This window comes from Solanum dulcamara, chromosome 9 (assembly GCF_947179165.1).
Source record: "Solanum dulcamara chromosome 9, daSolDulc1.2, whole genome shotgun sequence".
NCBI classification, from domain to species: domain Eukaryota; kingdom Viridiplantae; phylum Streptophyta; class Magnoliopsida; order Solanales; family Solanaceae; genus Solanum; species Solanum dulcamara.
This window is the reverse complement of record NC_077245.1, coordinates 76,318,828-76,338,272: the sequence shown is the minus strand read 5'-3', so window position 1 is coordinate 76,338,272 and position 19,445 is coordinate 76,318,828. Positions and strand designations below refer to the sequence as shown.

The 19,445-nt window shown below is 33.1% G+C and overlaps 4 protein-coding genes across 5 annotated transcripts; 1 reads left to right on the top strand and 3 right to left on the bottom strand.

The window, feature by feature from the left end:
• Positions 1-451: 451 nt before the first annotated feature.
• LOC129903335 (ferredoxin, root R-B1) lies at positions 452-4,854 on the bottom strand. Of its 2 annotated transcripts, none has more exons than XM_055978865.1 (2): positions 4,612-4,854; positions 452-1,066 (listed from the first exon to the last, which is right to left on the bottom strand). In XM_055978865.1, exon 2 carries the CDS (start codon positions 1,057-1,059, stop codon positions 607-609), a length of 453 nt encoding a protein of 150 aa, XP_055834840.1. In that variant the 5' UTR covers positions 1,060-1,066; positions 4,612-4,854; the 3' UTR covers positions 452-606. The 2 variants fall into 2 exon arrangements, with proteins under 2 accessions (XP_055834840.1, XP_055834841.1); XM_055978866.1 differs by lacking the exon at positions 4,612-4,854 and adding an exon at positions 3,934-4,019.
• A 2,403-nt stretch (positions 4,855-7,257) lies between these two features.
• Positions 7,258-10,477, bottom strand: LOC129903879 (60S ribosomal protein L10a-1-like). Its single transcript, XM_055979391.1, has 6 exons — positions 10,392-10,477; positions 10,219-10,255; positions 8,985-9,204; positions 7,974-8,139; positions 7,636-7,841; positions 7,258-7,536 (listed from the first exon to the last, which is right to left on the bottom strand). The coding sequence occupies exons 2-6, from the start codon at positions 10,221-10,223 to the stop codon at positions 7,483-7,485; spliced, it is 651 nt and encodes a 216-aa protein (XP_055835366.1). The 5' UTR covers positions 10,224-10,255; positions 10,392-10,477; the 3' UTR covers positions 7,258-7,482.
• A 2,289-nt stretch (positions 10,478-12,766) lies between these two features.
• On the top strand, positions 12,767-17,412 carry LOC129904086 (cytochrome b-c1 complex subunit 9). Its single transcript, XM_055979616.1, has 3 exons — positions 12,767-13,020; positions 13,629-13,676; positions 17,090-17,412. The coding sequence occupies exons 1-3, from the start codon at positions 12,898-12,900 to the stop codon at positions 17,138-17,140; spliced, it is 222 nt and encodes a 73-aa protein (XP_055835591.1). The 5' UTR covers positions 12,767-12,897; the 3' UTR covers positions 17,141-17,412.
• Positions 17,413-18,181: 769 nt separating this feature from the next.
• Positions 18,182-19,137, bottom strand: LOC129903304 (uncharacterized). The gene has a single exon (XM_055978824.1). The coding sequence runs from the start codon at positions 18,875-18,877 to the stop codon at positions 18,398-18,400; it is 480 nt and encodes a 159-aa protein (XP_055834799.1). The 5' UTR covers positions 18,878-19,137; the 3' UTR covers positions 18,182-18,397.
• Between the last annotated feature and the right edge of the window lie 308 nt (positions 19,138-19,445).

Here is a 19,445-nt window from a genome sequence, read left to right as displayed (position 1 = left end):
ATATATTACAATTTGTATAGAATTCTCAGTAACATTGTGTGTTAAAACCTCTTATATATCATTTTCATATTTGATATTATTCTCATGCACAATAACATGAAAACAAGTATATCATAATACTTTTGGTACCAACATTTGAGAATTGCTTTCCCCTACTTAATTGTATCAAAAACTAAATCACAAGCTTCTGCAGTTCTAGTAAGATTTGTAACATGAATACCCTTACAATTTGGCAGATCTCTTGGTTAATTTGGGAGTTTGGAAGAGAAACAAGTCCTATCTGTTGACTCTTTTTTTAAATTCCTTACCTCTCAATACGGAGTTTCTCCTCACTTCTTTAATCTCCACAAACTTGAATGCAAATTAGCACAAAAAGAAGTAAAGGAATTGAGTCTCTTATCATGGTTGGAAACTCAGAAGTAAATGAAACATCAAGGATTTAGGCACAATATAAAACCAATAGGCATATTCATTCATATATAAGAAAGACTTCATTACACAAGCAATTTATGAAACAAAGGATGTTCTTGATTGAATACTAGTTTTGACACTAGAGGGAAAAGAGCAATATCTAACTGTTTTTACCTTACTTGAAATTGGATTTATCTAGTAAAGATCACTCTCCTTGTGAGTGTGGATAACACAATCAGAGGATGGGTAAGAAACACAAGTGAGCACATAGCCCTCGTTCATTTGGTTGTCGTCCAGAAAAGATCCGTCAGATTGATCAACAGCACCTGACTCTATCTTCCCAGCACAAGTTGAGCAAGCACCAGCCCTGCAAGAATAAGGGAGATCGACTCCAGCATTCTCAGCTGCATCGAGGATGTAAGTATCGGACGGTGCTTCAAACTCATGTTCAGTACCATCTGGACAAACCAATTTGACCTTGTACACGTTAGCTGATACTCTAAAGCCAGAGTCGGCTTTCAAGCCGAAGGATTTAGAGATGTTCCTTACAGAGCCCACTGAGAATGGCATTTTAACAAATGCACTCTTTCTTTCGCTCTGAGGTGCGGCTTGGAACATGCAAGTGGAAGGAAGCCTCACAGTCGACATGTTTTACCTGATCAAATTAAAAAGAGATCATGAAATACACAAGTAATAAAGAGGGATATGTTGAAGAAGAATGTTTAGTATCGATTAATGCTAACAACACATTTATGGTATATGTATGAAGCTTAAGAGTTTGACTTACCAAGTGCAAAAGTAAAATGAATCAAATCAACCACAAGGTTCCATTTGTTTGTTGACAGAAGACAACAAGTCCATTTCAAGTGTTCTGATTTATAAAAGTTCTTTTCAAACATTGATGACATGCAAGTAAATATGAGTAACTAGAGCTATGTATTAACCCAATTCTACAGAAAACTATTTGACGTTGGAGAACCTACTACAAGCCGAACGCAGTAGTGAACAAATCTGACATTTTGATAATATATGCCATGTGGTAGATGAAAAAGAAATGAAAATCTGATAGTCCACTTCTTAAAAGACAAGGCTTTGAATATCTGGAGCATTATGAGAAGAACAAGCGAGTGGCTTACTGCTCTTCACTCGAAGCTCCATGTTGTGAAGATAAAATCTAGTGGCATAGTAATCTATGATTCTCCAATTAAGTGGTATCCTTTTTCCTTTTACAATGTCAAGGCTTGGCTACAAATGAAAGGGTTAAGATGCACATTACACACAAATGAACAAGAATTAATTTGACATTTTGATGATATATGCCGTGTGGTAGATGAAAAAGAAAAGAAAATCTGATAGCTCATTTCTTAAAAGATGAGGCTTTGAATATCTGGAGCATTATGAGAAGAAGCAAGCGAGTGGCTTTATGTTCTTCACTCGAAGCTCCATGTTGTGAAGATATAGTGGTATAGTAATCTATGATAGTGTTATGCCGTGTTTTCCTTTTACAATTTCAAGACTAAAGAGTAATGACATTTTGACAATATATGCCCTGTGGTATATGAAAAAGAAATGAAATTCTGATAAGTCCATTTCTTAAAAGACGAGGCTTCGAATATCTGGAGCATTATGAGAAGAAGCAAGCGAGTGGCTTTATGTTCTTCACTCGAAGCTCCATGTTGTGAAGATATAGTGGTATAGTAATCTATGATAGTGTTATGCCGTGTTTTCCTTTTACAATTTCAAGACTAAAGAGTAATGACATTTTGACAATATATGCCCTGTGGTATATGAAAAAGAAATGAAATTCTGATAAGTCCATTTCTTAAAAGACGAGGCTTCAAATATCTGGAGCATTATGAGAAGAAGCAAGCGAGTGGCTTTATGTTCTTCACTCGAAGCTCCATGTTGTGAAACTAAAATCTAGAGGCATGGTATAATGTATGATTCTGCAACTATAAGTGTTATACTTGTTCCTTTTACAATGTCAAGGCTAATGGCTATGAATGAAGGGCTAAGATGCACATTACACACACATGAACAATTAAATTGCATGGTCACAATATCAATATCCTCTCAGACTAAAGTATGTGTTCATGCTTTTGTTTTACATGAAAAGGTTTTGATATCCTATTTCAGGGAATTCAACCAAGGGTTGTTCAATTCTTCTTCTAGATGTTCCCAACGCCTGGCAAAATTCATCAAGTTTTGCAAAATTCATCAAGTTTTAGAGAATTGCATTTGCTCAAAACTAGACTAATACTATAGTAAATTCCTACAACAACAAATACCAGTGTTCTGGGGAGGGTGGTGTGTATGCAGCCTTATCACTACCTTCACTTCTTTACGATAAACTCTAGACTCAAATAAAGCAAATAAGATCACATATGAAAAGGAAAATATAGCATGTGAGTAAAGTAATACTACAACCGAAGCAAAGAACATCAGGAAATAACAAAATTGGAGAACAAGATAGTATGTGAGTAATAATAGATAATTGCTATATATCAAAAAGCTATTGTCTAATAATCCTTATGAATTATCCAACAATTAAAAGGATAAGCACACTTAATCTACATTCACTAAATCAAATTACACTAAGAGGCAACGCAATTCACAAATACTACTATAAAGTCCATTTTTTTCTTGTTACCATTCCAATTTCAGGACTAGATATCTAAACATACAAGCAAAAGCACAAAATCAGTAATATGCAAGAATAGAGCTAAGATTTTTCCAATTGATTGTAGTTATATATAATCCAAACTCATGACGAAAAGCCAGAGTACTTTCACATAACTCGCTAGTTTTCACCAAAATGTTTCTGCATTGATACTTTGAAAAAGCAGAACAAACAAACTACAACTACTACTCCTTACTATGCAAAGCAGCAAACATATAACAACAAGAGGTTCCAAGGTAATTTTCCATAATTATGTTATGCTTTTTGACCTTGAATTCAAGCTCACAAGCAAAACAACTAGCATAAATTCGAAGTGTTCATAAAATTTTAAGTACCCAAAATCCAGATTTTCTTAAAGATACGACAACAAACAGCAAAAAAGAGGAAAAACTCAATTCATAAATCTTAAACACATGGGAGAAAACAACATGAACATGAACCAAACAAGTAAATTCTCAATACAAAACAAAAAGAGAATACAGAGAATTGCCATAAGGACAAAACAATCTCTTTCATTACCTAATGCAAGCCAACAAAGAGGCCCAACACAAAAAAGTTCAAAAGTCATTTTCCATCTACAAAAGTTATGCTTTTTGACTTTGAATTCAAACCTCACAAGGAAAAATAAACAATAAAATTAAAAGTTTCAAAATTCAGCCTTTCTTAGAGATTCAATCTTTTAACACAGAACTACACCAAATAAGAGATCTCAACAACTAATAGAAAAAACATGAAAACCATAGAACTCAGAAAACAACAGGTGCATGAACCAAACAAGCAGAATCTCAAACTAAAAAACAAGAATCTTTTAAAAGGGTAACAGAAAAAATGAATTTTTTTACCAATATAAGTGGTGAGGTTGGCTGATAATGAATCAAGATGTTGAAACTAATAGCAAAAACAGGAAAACCCCAGCTTTTCTTAAAGATTCAATCTTTTAACACAGAATCTCCCCAAATAAGAGATCTCAACAACTAACAGCAAAAACATGAAAACCCAATTCATAAAACTCAGAAAACAACATGTACATGAACCAAACAAGCAGAATCTTACAACTAAAACCCAAAAATCTCTTAAAAGGGCAACAGAAAAATGAATTTTTTTACCAAATATAAAAAGTGGGGTTGGCTCATTATGAATCAAGAAACAGAAACTAGTAGCAAAAACAGGAAAACCTCTGTTATTCTTAAAGATTCAATCTTTTAAAACTCCAAATAAGATATATCAACAACTACTAGCAAAAACATGAAAAACCCAATTCATAAAACTCAGAAAACAAAATGTAGATGAACCAAAACAAGCAGAATCTCACAACTAAAAACAGAAAAACCCTCAGCTTTTCTTAAAGATTCAATCTTTTAAACCCCCAAATAAGATATCTCAACAACTAATAGCAGAAAAATGAAAAACCCAATTCATAAAACTCAGAAAACAACATGCACATGAACCAAACAAGCAGAATCTAACAACTAAAACCCAAAAATCTCTTAAAAAGGTAACATAAAAATGAGAAATTTTACCAATATAAGAAGTGGGGTTGGCTGATGATGAATCAAGAAACAGAAACTAAGCGGAGTTCACAAGAAAAAGTTTGGCCTTTTTTGGATTTGATGAGAACCAAAGAGTGAGACTAGGAGGCAGTGTTTGGCAAAGTTGGCAGCAAATATATATACAAAAGAGTTTGAAGTGGGAAAAGGAGAGACATAAATTAGATTACCCTAAAACCCACCACCGCCCATGGATTTCTCTTTTTCACCCACAAAACCAAAATAAAAACAGCCGGAAAATATAAAATATATGTATAATAACCTCTTTTTATGCTTTACAGAGTCGAGTATTTTTCAAAAACAACTATCCTATCTTGATAAGAGTAACGTCTGCGTACACTTTACATTCTCCAGATCCCACATTGTGAGATTTCACTTGAATTGTTGTTGTTGTGATCCCAATATTTAGAGTTGTAACTTAAATACAACTTCAAATGTAAAGAAACAAGTTATATACTACTTTCTATGTTCGTATTTATATATTGTTCTTATTAAAAATAGACGATTTTTAATATTTATCATTTCACAAAATCAATGCTTAAATGATATTATTTTTCTATTTTATCTTTATGAGTTATTAGCTTTAAATATATATATTTGACCAACATAGAAAAATTAAGTAAATATTTGATGTCCATTGGTCAAATTAATTAATCAAAATAAATTAATTCATATTTATTGATTGAAAACTTGACTTTAAAAAAATATTAAATAAAAATAGAATAGTAAACTTACTTAGTTTCTTAATGCACGTGAAATCTAAAATGGTAACAGATAAATAAAATGGAAGGGTTTATTTTCTAAATTTGAAATAAACTTCAAGTTGAATTTGAAATTTTTATGAGCAAGAACTAATTCTCAAATAATTAAAAAAAAAATTAAAACAATAGCATATCCAACGAAATTCCTTCTGAGAAGGTGATGTGAACACCAGCTTATTAGGTAAATTAACCCATATGCAAAATAATAAGAAATGGAAATACAGTAATAAAAAAACTATATATAAATAATATATTCTTTCAATAACAAATAATATAATATGATACACGAAGCACCCAAAATAACAGGTAAAAAACTAAAATCGATGAATTTTTTTAGGTACAGTACTAAATTTATTTCATAGAAGATGATGTTGACTCACCAATAAAAAGTTCCTCATATTTTACTATGCTCTTAAAGTAATAAGTGCTTTTATTTATCAAAATTTAAATATATGAAAAGAAATTACCTATTAACTTTTTTGAATTTGTTAAAATCTTAATCCAAAGACATTGTGATTTTTTTATGTTACACTACTCACGAATTTAGATGTGGAGCATCATTTTATATAGATTTGTCCTTGTTTAAGATACTTTCAGACAAAATCATCATAATTAAAAATATTGTTGGGACTAAAGTTTTTGACAAATCAAAACAAGTTGGTTGCTTTAGCAAGTGGCCAATAATTAAAAAATAATGGCAGGGTATATGCTCTTTTGATTAATTGTAAGTTCAAATCTATCTTTCTTTATTGCCTAAGCTTAAGAGCCAAACCTAAGCACTTTATGTGGTTCAAAAAACAAGAGCAATTTTGCCCAACATTTGGTACATGATATAAGGAGAATAATCCCCAAAAAAGAATTAGAATTTAACTTTAGAATATTAACTAATCTCAAAATAATTTCTAAATTAAAATGGTGAAATTAGTTATAATATGAAAGGTGGGACAGCAAATCCGATAGGATATCCCATCATTGTACAAAATGACTCCTTTCAATATTCAAAAGAAAAATTTTAGAGCGGCAATAAAATTATTTTCATGTGACTTATAAGTCACAAGTTCAATGCGTAGAGTTCAAAACCCTGAGGTTCCCTACATCGTGCAATACGTTACCAAACACCTGCACAAACACGAAATGCTTCTTAGATCGAGCAACCCTTCATAGTCTTGAGTATTCAAAACTAACAAGTCCACCATACCTCACTATAATCATGAGAAATAATTCAAAATTAACATTATCCCATATTTGAATTGGAGTATTAGCTAATTCCGAAGTAACTTCTACACTAAAATGATGAAATTAGTTATAATATAAAAAGTTGAATAGCTAATCCGATGAAATATCCCACCATTGTATCAAACGATCCCTTTTAGTATTTAGAAGAGGAACCTTCGAACAAGTCACGAGTTTAAGTCATAGAATCTCAACTATTGAGGTACGCTACATCCGGCAACACTTTGCATGAAATGCTTTGTAAATCAAGCAAGTCCTCGATAATACCTCTACTCTCCAAAAAGCATTTGTAACATAATTTTTAGTTTGCCTAAATGATTGTGTAGAGAATTGATGTGATTTCTTCGAGACCTAAAAGCACATATATTCAGAAAAAAATTCTTGTTTCCTCCATCCCAATTTATGTAATGTACTTAACATAAAATTTAAGAAACAAAGACTTCTAAAACTCATAATCTAAAATAGATCATCAATATTTGTGACTATAGATTACTTAATTAAGGGTAAAATCAACATTTTAAAATTAAATGGGAACTAAATGTAAAAACGTGTCTTCTTTTAAACAGTTCAAAAAGGGAAATGACTGATGAGAGTACATGGTATTTGAAGCTTGACTGCAGCAACATCAAAGAGAACAAACACCTTACCTGTTGAAATCGTTGTCGATAAATAAGAGAACAAAGAACAGAGCTAATATCGCTTAAAAAAGAAAATGTCTCAGCAATATGATCGGTCCCTATAGTGATGTAACATTCAAACCATAACCAAGGTTTACTACTATCCAAAATTTGCATCAGTATCTCTCTTACAACAAGACTGCACGAAAAGCTCCAACAACGAGAGAGTTATCTTAAAAGACACGTTGAGTCTTCCCCATGGTGCTCTTCAAGTACAAGCACCTTACCTGTTGTTATAAACAATTGAAGCAGATTAATAAAAGAAAGCACTGTGTTTACGGTCTAGAACAATAATTCAAAGTTAAATGCAAATGGGATGGACTTACGTTCTGCCAATTCTTCTTTAGCAATGAGACTAAGAAATTCACACTCATTTGCACGTTCTGAAAGATTTGTTTCTCCTCCATATCACAATTACCAACAGCAACGCCCATGCATAGCACCTTCTTCAGCTGGAACTTGATGGTAGCCTTGGTCTCATTAACCTTAGACTCAAGTGACTCCTGGTGGGAAACAAGGGTTGGAAACTTACCTGCATTTACAATCGAAGAGGGTCACAGTTAACAGATGATCATCAAGAGTAGCCACTTCAAGCAAGAACAAAATTCAGAGAGCTATTCGTACGAGTATCCTACAGAATACCAAAACAATCTATAAAACTTGCCTGCCTTGTTCAGACCAGGACCCAAGAGACGAGGAATCTGCTTGATGATGGATTCTGAAGCCAAGAAAGCATGGTATTTCTTTGCAAGCTTCTTAACCAACTTCTTGTTCTTATTAAGCTTCTTGAGGCTCTCAACATCCATGTACTCCAAACCAATCTTTTCTGCCTGCAAACACATGCCAAAATTCTGATTATCATCCTAGAAAAACTAAAGATACAAGAATGATTCATCTAACAGTAGCTTTTTAATATTTTTTTATCATTAATACCCACACAATAAACGTCATAAAGCTAATAAGTAGACAATTTACTAATAGGCATTCAAATATAACTTGCAGAAACAATAAGCAGATTTACCCATCACAACTAATGGGACATCTGATGACATTGCATCTTTAAGCCAAGTCAACACAGTCAACGCATTATTGAGCTGTCACGCAAGTCCCAGCTATGTTGCTTGGACTGTCCAAAAATGCTATCACACCCATGTCAGATCCTCTAAAATGCACAACTTTTAAAGGATCTGACACACACCCAACATTTTTGAAGAGTCCAAGCAATCAATCCCCCCAGTCCATTAAAATCGTATTTTGACTGTCACTCCACAGACCACTCTTTCAACTGATGTAATTGTTATACAGGCAAAAATTGATGATAATAACATCACTGAGCCCATCACAATTACACATATTCAGTGGCGCATGAAGATTCAATTGACTATAATCAATTCCTTCTCTTTCAATTTTTTCAATTAAAATTGAAGAATTTGTTAAACAAAAATCAGTATTCTATCAATTAAAGGAGTGATGATATGATAATCATGACACAAAACCCATCTTCTATTAGTGAATTAAAAAAACTAATCTTGAATACAAAAACAGTGATATCTGAGGGAAGAAAACAGAAATCCACTAAGCAGTTGCGTATGCACTTATCAAATACAGTATGTGGTTTTAACATAGCAAATCCAACACAGCTAGTGACATCAATCAGCATAGAATGAATGATTACCTCCCCCACGTGCTGAGCATCTCCAAGCATGCAAATCTTCATCTTAGGGCGTGGGATGTGAGGCAACCTCACAGATCCACTGAAACGCTTGTCCTTTTGGGGATCATAGTTCTTAAGTCCAATCTGGAGCTCAATGGTCTCAGAGAACTTCCTCTTTTTCTCAGCTGAATCATTCTTAATTACAGATATGGCTTCCCTAAGCGCCTCACTCTGAAGCTTACTGTAATAAGTTAAAATTAAATCATTTTACGCAAATAGTCAACAACACAAACAATAAAAAGTAACACTGATGTTCTTAACAACAACATATTAAGAGGCTGACATATTTTACATACTAAAAGGAGCAAAAGAAAGAGAGATCACACTTCAAAATCTCAGCCAAATATTAAAATACTGTAGAAGCAACAAAAAGCTCTTTGAATCAACAAATCCCTAAGCAAACCCAAAATTCAGAAATCCACATTGCTTCTACTTTTCACATAAAGAAAAACTCTTCACGATAGTACTCCTACCAAGAAAAAGACCCATTAATTTTTCTACTGGTTAACCCATAAGCCGAGTATCTATCGGAAACAACCACTATACCACACAACGGCAAGGCTAAGGCATGCATAAACTCTACACTCTCCAGATGCCACTTATAGGATTACACTAGGCATGGTTGTTGTTGACACCCAAAAAAAAGTGTTTTAACTTTCCATTTACACAATACAAAAACAAACAAATCCCACAAAATTCATCAAAGTGACCAAACTAAGCCAAGGGTATATCGAAAACAACCTCTACTACACAATGGCAATGATAAGACATGCATAAATTCTACGTTCTCGAGACCCTACTTATAGGATTACACTAGGCATGGTTATTGTTGACACCAAAAAAAATTTAACTTCCATGCACGGTACAAAAATAAACGAATCCCACAAAATTCATCAAAGTGACCAAACTAAGCCAAGGTCTATCAGAAACAACCTCTACTAGGCATGCATAAACTCTAAAGTCTCGAGACCCCACTTAACACCCAAAAAAAGTGTTTTAACTTTACACTTACACAAGGTTCCAAAAACAAACAAATTCCACAAAATTCATCAAATTGACCAAATTTATTCAAACAAATTAGCTTTTCAATTTCCTATCAAAGCACAAAATACAGAAACATCCACATATTACCAAATTAACAAAGTAACACATTGAACATATAGCCCAAAAAAAAAGTTCAGAGCTTTCTGCATACCTCATGGCTCAAATCCTTCTCCTCCAAAATTTCACTTCTATCAATCAAACAACATAAAAAAAAATCAGCATTCATTCCAGCTAGAAAACACCAAAAATTTAAACAAAACCTTCGCACCACTAATCTGTAGATCAAACCCTAGAAATGGAGTCCCTGAGAAGAAGAAGAAGTACCTGTACGAGAAAACCCTAATTAGGGTTTGTGAGCGCCGTAAGAGTGACGAAGGGAGGCTCAGTTTAGTGTTATATAACTTTATATATAAAATATGGGCTACAATGTATATTGGGCTTTGGAAAGATTTAAATATTTAGCCAATGGCACCAAATAGCCACTTTAGAATATGTAATTTAAGTTTTGGTCAGCTTTTGCAAATATGTTAACTCCTTAGAATTAAATTTTCACGATATTGTGTAGGAAGTTCAATTTGTTTAGTTCATACTTTGAGGATATTGTGCTGTCTACTTGTATCCTGTAGTTTAATCGGTGAGGTTTTAACTTTAAACAATTGTTGGAGAATAAGAAAGACAGAGTAATAGTGATGATTAATTCAATGTAACTCTTTTAGACTAAGATAATTAAAATAATACATATATTTATGACATATATCTTTAATTTTGAATAGTATTGTAGTTCAAACTTCAATTTGTATTCTTTAAAAGAGTGAGGTGATGAAACTTATATAATTCGAGAGTAATGCTTGGTTGCGAAATAAAAATTCTCGTTGATGTGGATAATAAGAAGAAGTGAAAAGGAAAAAACCAAAAGAAGCATGTAGTGAGTGGGAAGGAGACTAAGAAAAAGAGAAATGAAACATGATCCTTTTTAAAATGTTGGCTAAATTTTAAATAATTAGCAAATTTAAGGATTAAAATATCAACCCAAAGATATATAATGGGGCAATTCGCCCTGTTTATGTGTTAAGTGACTCTAGTATTCAACTATTCTAGCTTCACATAAATTTAAGATGATTTGTTATGTGTTTAACTTTTTTATACATGTGTTTTTTTGTTTTCTACCATATGTTCGATATCAAATTTTAAAATTTGATTAACTTAGATTTGTGTTCAGAAATTTTATTTTATAGATAAAATACTTTTGTTTGTAAATGAATCCATTCGCTAACTCAAATTCGACATCTCTGATTAATAATAAAAGAATATTTATCACTTTATTACAATTCTATGTGTACTGCGCATGAAATCTGAAAGACAATAATCAATTTTGCCTTTGAATTGATGGCTAAAGAAAATTGGAGACCTTTTCCCGTTTGAGCCGATGATATTTGCAAGTGTCAAGACTTTGTTCATAGGATTTTAGGGGAAATGAGAGAGAGATAACATGTCCAACTTGCATATTTTCTTGAGTGGTTGAAGAACTTTTTATTTTTTGTTGTTGTTTTTTGTTTGGTGTCTAATATTAGTATTGAAACTTAATTAGATCAATTTATTTATTGCAGATTATGATAAAGTATTTGAAATGCAAGTTTAATAACGTAACTCACGTGACAGATATAATAGTGAGCATTGACACACAAGTCATCTTATAGAGAGAAAGTCTTAAGTATATTGGGTCTATAATTCAAAAATTTTGGGAGACTGACGATATTGTTATACACCGTATTAGAGGGGTGGATGAAATGAAGGCTCGCATTCAGTGTCTTGTGCGATAAAATGCGTCACTCAAACTTAAGTGTAAGTTTTACAAAGTAGTTGTCAAATCAGTTATGTTATATGAGTGGAGTGTTAGTCGGTCATTGACTTGCACATTCAAAATATGAAAGTAGTTAAAAATGAGAATATCGAGATGGATATGTGGGCATATTATGAGTGATAGTATTAGGAACGAAGATTTTGAGATAAGATGGAAATGATCTGTAGTGAAAACACATGAGAGAGATGAGACTGAAATGATTTGGACATATGAAGAGGAGATGCATATATGACTCAATGAATATGTGTAAGAAGTTGGCTATGATATGTATGAGGAGAGGTAGAGATAGGTTGAATAAGTATCCAGGAGAAATGATTAGGTAAGACACAACACATCTACAACTTATTAAAAACATGATTCTAAATATAATGTTATAGAGATCAATGACTATAGTAGAAAGTCAGTGAGTAATCAAGCTATGTTTAGTTTCACTTATTAGTATTGTTATTGTTACCCTCCTACTATCTCATTCTTCGATCTTATTATTACTTATTATTTTTTCTCTGCTTCAATTAACATATTGTTTATTGATGATACTATTCTTTTTTATTTATTTTTATCATGATTTCTCTACTAATGTATTTTTTTACTTGTTTTCAATATTCTTTACTTGAATCGATAGTCTATCGAAAACAACTTTTCTATCTTCGCTAAATAGGAATCAGACCCCAGTTATAAGATTACATATATACTTAATCACATATCACAAAGACTAAAATTAAAATTTACCAATAATGACTTTCCATATTTATTCAAGAAAAATAGAAAAGAAGAGGACTTTTCCTTGGTAAAAGAGAAACAGCGGTCCAAATATAATCCCAGTAAAAAAACCCAACCGGGTCGAACTAGGTTAACAATATACAGGGACGAAAGAGCTCAAACAAATCATCGCTTTTTTCAAGATTCATTTTTTTTCTCTTCAAATTAGCAAATCTAAGCAAAACCCAGAAGAGATTTTACATTTAGAAAATGGAATCAGCTGCTAGAAGAAGCGGTGGTGGTGGTGTTCTTGAAGGATTTTACAGGCTTGTTATGCGCCGTACCCCTGTCTATGTTACCTTTGTCATCGCCGGCGCTTTGCTCGGCGAACGGGTCAGTATTTTTCTCTATTTTTGGAAGATATTTTGTGGGTCAAGTTTAATTTTTGTGTGTGTGTAGATTTGGGTGTATTTTGATTGGATCTGAAAATATATTGGTTCAGTTTAATGGATTTGATTGATAACAGATGGGTTATGTTGATTGGATTCTTCGAAATTATTATCGCACTCGTATCGGATTCTCCAAAATATAGTAGTTTTTGGAGTATCCAACACATAAGCTTTGACATTTTTGAAGAGTTCGGAGCAATATAGCAGATGTGTGTGACCCATTTTGATGTTTTTCTTGCTTTGTTGTGTTGTTGTTGTTGTACTGCACCCATGTGGGATTCTCCAAAATGCACTACTTTCGGAGTACAGGATATGCACCCGTTGATATTTTTGAAGAGTTCGGAGCAATATAGCATATGGGTGTGACCCATTTTTATGTTTTTCTTGCTCTTTGTGTTGTTGTTGCACTGCACCCATGTGGGATTTTCCAAAATGCACTACTTTTGGAGTACAAGACACGCACTAACATTTTTGAAGAGTCTAGAGCAATATAGCTGATGGGTGTGACCCATTTTGATATTTTTCTTACTTTGTTGTGCTGTTGTGTTGCAGGCGGTGGATTATGGGGTTAAGAAGCTCTGGGAGAGAAACAATGTTGGGGTAAGTTTGAATTCTCTAAAAAAGAAAGTTCCTTTATCCTTATTGTGCAAAAATTTCTCTTTTTGGCATGCTTTCTATGTATCTAGTTTGTTTTTTATTCTCCTGTGTATAAAAAATGAGCACACTCAGAAGCTAAGGAGAGTCAACATATAAATATGTATACACAAAAAGAAAATTTGAAATATATGTTGTGTTTTAGGGTCCTCTATTGTTGTTATGGCGCATTTTTTTCATTGACTAGAGTTTGTGAAACGAAGGACAATGGTTGTGATGAATGGGGTTTTCAAAAACCAATAGCCTTAGAATTCGTTGATGGTATTTTAAACCTCTGGCTTGATGAATTTGAAAACCATCATGGGATTCTGCAGATTGATTAAGAAATTCAAGGGACTAACATTGAGTTCTCTTGGGGGAGTAGTGTTGTGAATTGTCATTGGGATTATGACTGAAATTTGAATGATGTAGAGCCCGTTTGGATTGGCTTAAAAAAAGTAACTTTTATGTATGAAGTGCTTTTAGAACTTTGAAGTGCTGAAAGTTATTTTTATAAATAAGCAGTTAAGTGTTTGGATAAAAGTGCTTAAATGAGGAAAATGATATGAATTTTAGGGTTAAAAGAATAAAAAGGGTAGTTTGGGAATTTAGTTAAAATATAAGTGATATAAAAGTAATTTATATGGTTAAAGAAAATGACATTAAGCACTTAGAAAAAAAAAGTTAGGAATCCTAACTTTTCATTTTTGACTGACTTTAAGAACTTTATGGCTTAAAGTTAGCATTAGGCAAACACGTCCAAAAGCTAAGAAAGTGCTTTAAGTTGGTTTCCCATCCAAACGGGCTCGTATTGTTTAAGGGCTTTAATGGAGTAGTTCCCTTTTTAGTTGAATGTGGAAGATAGTTCTACGACAAGTTTTTGTTTCCTGTATTTCCACAGTTTTAATCGGGTGCTTTTACCTCCTCTGAGGTGATTGTAAGGTGGCTCAAGTGTTCTAATTCCTCTATCCCATGGGAAAAAAATGTTTAACCACTTTGCAAGACCACCTAAGAAATCCAGTTTATCACACAACCTTAGTCAGAGGATGATGCTTTTGGTTTTTGACATCAGATCAAATCTATATGCATATGCTAACCTGATCTTTAATGCTTATCCTATAAAAAATTAATCTGCATAGAAGTGTATGTCAAATCAAGGGTGTGGCCTAATAGTCGATGAAGTGAGATGAACTAGGGTTTAGATCTTAGTGGTGTTGAAAAATGTCAGGTGATTTTATGCACATGTGAAATAGATTCTCTTGCCATTTCCAACTTTGGATTCGGAAAAGAAACTTCATCCCTTCTTGATCTCTATCCATGTACTCACCCTGTAAGAATGCATAGCCTCCATTGAGAACCATTTATTATTTACTACAAATTTATCACTTGTTACTCTTCTTGCTAAAGCATTCTCCTTCCCCTCTCCCCCGGTTGTTCTACTCTATCCTCCAGACCTGATTCTTTTATTCCTTTTTTTTACCAAATCTCTGGGCTCTTACCTTCTTTTTTTGTTCTTCTAGCATTCAGCTTCGCATTTCTATTGTGTTGTAATTGTTTAAACATCTCCACATTGTTTACCATTTCTGTTATTCCGTTTCGTTTTTTATTTTTCCCTTTGATTTGTTCCTCCTCTCTACTTTCTTTCTTTTCCCTCCCTTCCCCCCTCCCCTTTGGTTCTTTTTCTTCTTCCACCTTTATGTCATCTATATATTCATCAGGTTACAAGTTCCATTTACCTGATTTCTTCTTTACCTTTTTTCTGATTTGTCTCTCTTTTCCCTATATTCCAGCTTGCTTCTCTTTCTTGCACAACACTGGTATCCTAACAAGCTTGTACACACCTATACTCTTCCATTTCCTACTTGCTATTTGCTACGGCTACCGGTGCAAGTACTGAGTAACCTTGCTTTTTCAAAGTTTAGGCAGATGTGCCGAGTTAAACCTAATGTCGACTCTGTTCCGAATGTGCACCCTTGTTCCAATGTTGACAACTCAATATTTGTTGAGTTGCAACAAATTTTGTAGATAGTTGTTGCAACAATTTTTAAATTTGTTGAATTTTCTGCACAATCTCCTTCAATGACTTGGAATTTCCCCTCCTAAAGTTTTCTCCACAAATATTCACGACCAAAGCAAAAACAACCCTTAGAATAAGAAGAAAAAGATGATTTAGAAAATTATAAACAGAAGAAAGAAGAAAAAAATAGAAGGGAGAAGGAAGAAGAAAAAAAGTAGAAGGAAGAAGAAAGAACAGAAAGAAGAAGAAGAGGAAGAATGGAGGCAGGAAATTCAAATTTGAGATTTGAAATTTAAAAGTGATGATATGTTCTATTTTAAAAAGTTCAAAATTTTAATCTAACCCTCAAGTGTGTAATAATTATAATCACACCCAAATTCCCTTAATTATATTTGACTTGGTCAAAGTCATCATTTTTCAAAACAAGGCTTGAGGTGTCTCTGTAGTGTGAAAGCTTCTCGAGTTACCTTGTGGCTGAAATAATAAACCATTTGTACAAGTATATCAGCAAGAAGCAGACCTGTAGGAAACAACAGGAAAGCCATGCTATCTTTCCAAAGCAGGCAAAGCTTTTGCTTATGAAGTCGTTGAATGTCTGTTTCTATATGCTTCAGTGTAATCAGTCAGTAATTGCATCAAGTCTCTACATAAAGAACTCTTAATATAGTGGAAGACCGGTGAACAAACTATGACCTAAAAGTCAAAATACTGAATCAACCTTGCCTCCGGAAAAGTGAAGAGCCACCATTGGTTCTGAAAAGCATTACAATAGTAAACCAAATTGAACAATGAGGGGTTGTTTGGTTACCTGGATTAGGATACTAAGACCGATTTTAAATTTGGGATTGCATTTATCCATTATTTGGTAATTGGTATTAGTTAATATTGATATAAATTTGAGCAAAATGTCAAAAACACACCTAAAGTATCCTCTTTTTTTGAGTTTCATACCTGAACAATCATGCCCGAACTATCAACTATCCGTTGTTCCCTTTTTCCTACCTGAAGATGGTGATATTTCATTGAATAGTCTCTCTTATGTGATATTTTTTGAACAGGCTCATAATTAGATTTGTCAGCTTAGTTAATTTGAATAGCTATTAGAAATGCTTGACACGTCTTACTGGTATATTCTTGATATTGTTGGTTCCATGTTCATGTTTAGTCCTCATTAGCAACCTATGTTGCTCGAGCTCTCCAAAATTGTTGCCACATTCATGCTAGATCCTTCAAAAATGCATTACTTTTGGAGTATCCAACACATACTCATCGACATTTTTGCAGAGTCCGAGCAACATAGTGCAACTCGTTTTAATCTTTTGGTATCATCCATTTTTAACTTGGAGCTTTTTCTCTAATACAGAAGCGTTACGAGGATATTTCAGTTCTGGGACAGCGGCCTGTTGATGAATAAATTTTCAGCAGTGGAGTTTATCTGAGACAAGAGACAGAAATACTTGTTATCGATATTTCAATAATCGTTTTTGCTAATCGGCGATTGCTGGCTTTCTTTTATATATCTGCTGTAGTTTTGATGGAAATTCATTGAATGAAACATGATACCAACTTGAAATTTATGTCATATTGGCTTGTGTTTTACATTGTGGGATGGCTGAAATAATCATCATTGTGCCAAAAAGAAATACTTGCATTATATACGAAAGTATGTGCATTTCGATTATGGTATTATTTTGTTGTAATGATTGATCCTTTTTAAGTATATGCTTTGTAATGCTTGTACTTGAGCTAAGGGTTTATCGGAAACCTCTTTATCTCCCAAGTTAGGTGTAAGTTTTGCACATATACTACCTTCTCCAGATTCCACCTGTGCGATTACAGACTACACTTGTAGTCCCACTACGCAAAGTTACTACAAGTGTTATTTGAACTTAGAACCTCATATATTATTTGTAATTCCTTGGCCACTGCTTGGATATTTTGCTTGTGTTAGTGGACTCAATAATATTTTCTATGAGCATAACTATTGCTTGTTGTAATGCAACTTGCTAGCAGTAAAAACTTAGCAAATAAATATGGCATAGGTCTTTACATTCATACATTATTATTAGACCACAATTAAGTATGGAATAATATACATTCCACCTTAATTTGTTATTTAATCATATGGTAAATTCATATCAGTGCAGATAAGTTTTTATCGTTTATACCCTCACTTGTTGGGTCTAAAGGCAAAGTTTGGTATCAATATTTTGATCTGAACGACAACGTGATACCATGAAAGATGGTGGAGGGGTGATAAGTATTTCTTCATTTGAAAGATGGTGGAGGGGTGATAAATATTCCTTCATTTGTGCTCGGCATAAATTCAAATTAATAAGGTCCTAAAATGAATATCGAATATCACCGGTAAAAAAAGAGAATGATAACGTGATGTAATACAACTAAACAATAAAATCTTAAAAGATAATTTGTCCCCACACTTGTAATGCAATCCTTTGAAGTTTTGTCTCAAAAAGAGTGTCTAATGCACACTAGTTTAGTAGTTTTATTGCAAAATAAGGCATGATTGATACAAATTTGCCAAAATTTAAACAACAAACTTCACCAAACAAAATATTTTCAAACTAAGATCTAAAAGTTCCTAGATAAGCATTTATTCTGGGTATATCGTAATACTAACTAAAGAATATCAATCTTCTCCCCCTCCCGACTATCTACTTGTGACCTTGAGCATTCTTGAAGTTGAAGTTGAACCTGAATGTACTCCTTCTCCTTGAGACATCAAGGCTTCACGAGCCGATTTTAGTCCCTTTGGAGCTAATATTTTATCAAAAGAAGAACAATCCATCCATTCCCTCAAAGAACCCTCATGCTCCCATCTATCTGGCACAAAAAACCTACCTCCAACTTCTCTCCAATGCCTCTTCAACTTCTCACGCCCTGATAACCCTAATTTCTTCGATTCGATGAAAAAATCTCTATCTTCCACAAAGTTTTTGATAGAATGTTGATATTGATATTCACTTTGTTTATGAGAGAATTCTTCATTTACTTTCATCGTCGTGGAGTCGAAAAAATTGCCTATTTTATCTCCATCATCCACCATTGACAAAAATCCAAAGTCGTTCTTGATAGAATCTTGAAATTCATATTCAACTTGTTTATGAGAAAGTTCTTGATTTTCTTTCATTGTGGAAACAAAGGGTTAGTATTGAGGGGAGTCTTGAATGAATTTATAATAAAAGGGAACTCAAATTGTATGACCTATATGTGGTGAATTTTTATACACGTTTAAGACTTTCAATATTTGACGATTGATTGTTCTCCAAATTATAAGGTTTCTAGTGTTTGGTTATTTTCTTGAAGTATATATTTTTTTTCTTGTATGTGTTAGGTAAAGTTAGTAGAGTTCTTGTGGTTAAAGTATATATAACGTGTTCTTTTTTCTATGTTAGATATAGAGACACATGATGATAAACAAAAATAAAAGTACGTGTATATGGACATCTTATAGTAATGTTAGATTCTTTTCCAAACCATAGAGTTATACCTCTCCAATGGAAAAGTTGAAATCATAAGGAAAGCCACGTGTTATAAGAATGAAGTCGCTTTTGATAAAGAGTGATATTTCTCTTAAAATGATTTTTTTCGACATAAATTTTAAATTAATTGGTGCACTTATACTTAACTAGAAAGAATTACCTAGTTAATTGAGGCAATTAATTGATGTCAATACTTCCGATCGGAGTGATAACACG

Coding starts and splice junctions, on each gene's coding strand:
- LOC129903335 (XM_055978865.1), bottom strand. CDS start 1,059: ATGTCGACTGTGAGGCTTCCTTCCACTTGCATGTTCCAAGCCGCACCT.
- LOC129903879 (XM_055979391.1), bottom strand. Junction 7,842..7,973: donor TCCTGGTCTGAACAAGGCAG/GCAAGTTTTATA, acceptor TTGTAAATGCAG/GTAAGTTTCCAACCCTTGTT. Junction 7,537..7,635: donor TAAAGAAGAATTGGCAGAAC/GTAAGTCCATCC, acceptor TTATAACAACAG/GTAAGGTGCTTGTACTTGAA.
- LOC129904086 (XM_055979616.1), top strand. CDS start 12,898: ATGGAATCAGCTGCTAGAAGAAGCGGTGGTGGTGGTGTTCTTGAAGGA. Junction 13,021..13,628: donor GCGCTTTGCTCGGCGAACGG/GTCAGTATTTTT, acceptor GTTGTGTTGCAG/GCGGTGGATTATGGGGTTAA. Junction 13,677..17,089: donor GGGAGAGAAACAATGTTGGG/GTAAGTTTGAAT, acceptor TCTCTAATACAG/AAGCGTTACGAGGATATTTC.
- LOC129903304 (XM_055978824.1), bottom strand. CDS start 18,877: ATGAAAGAAAATCAAGAACTTTCTCATAAACAAGTTGAATATGAATTT.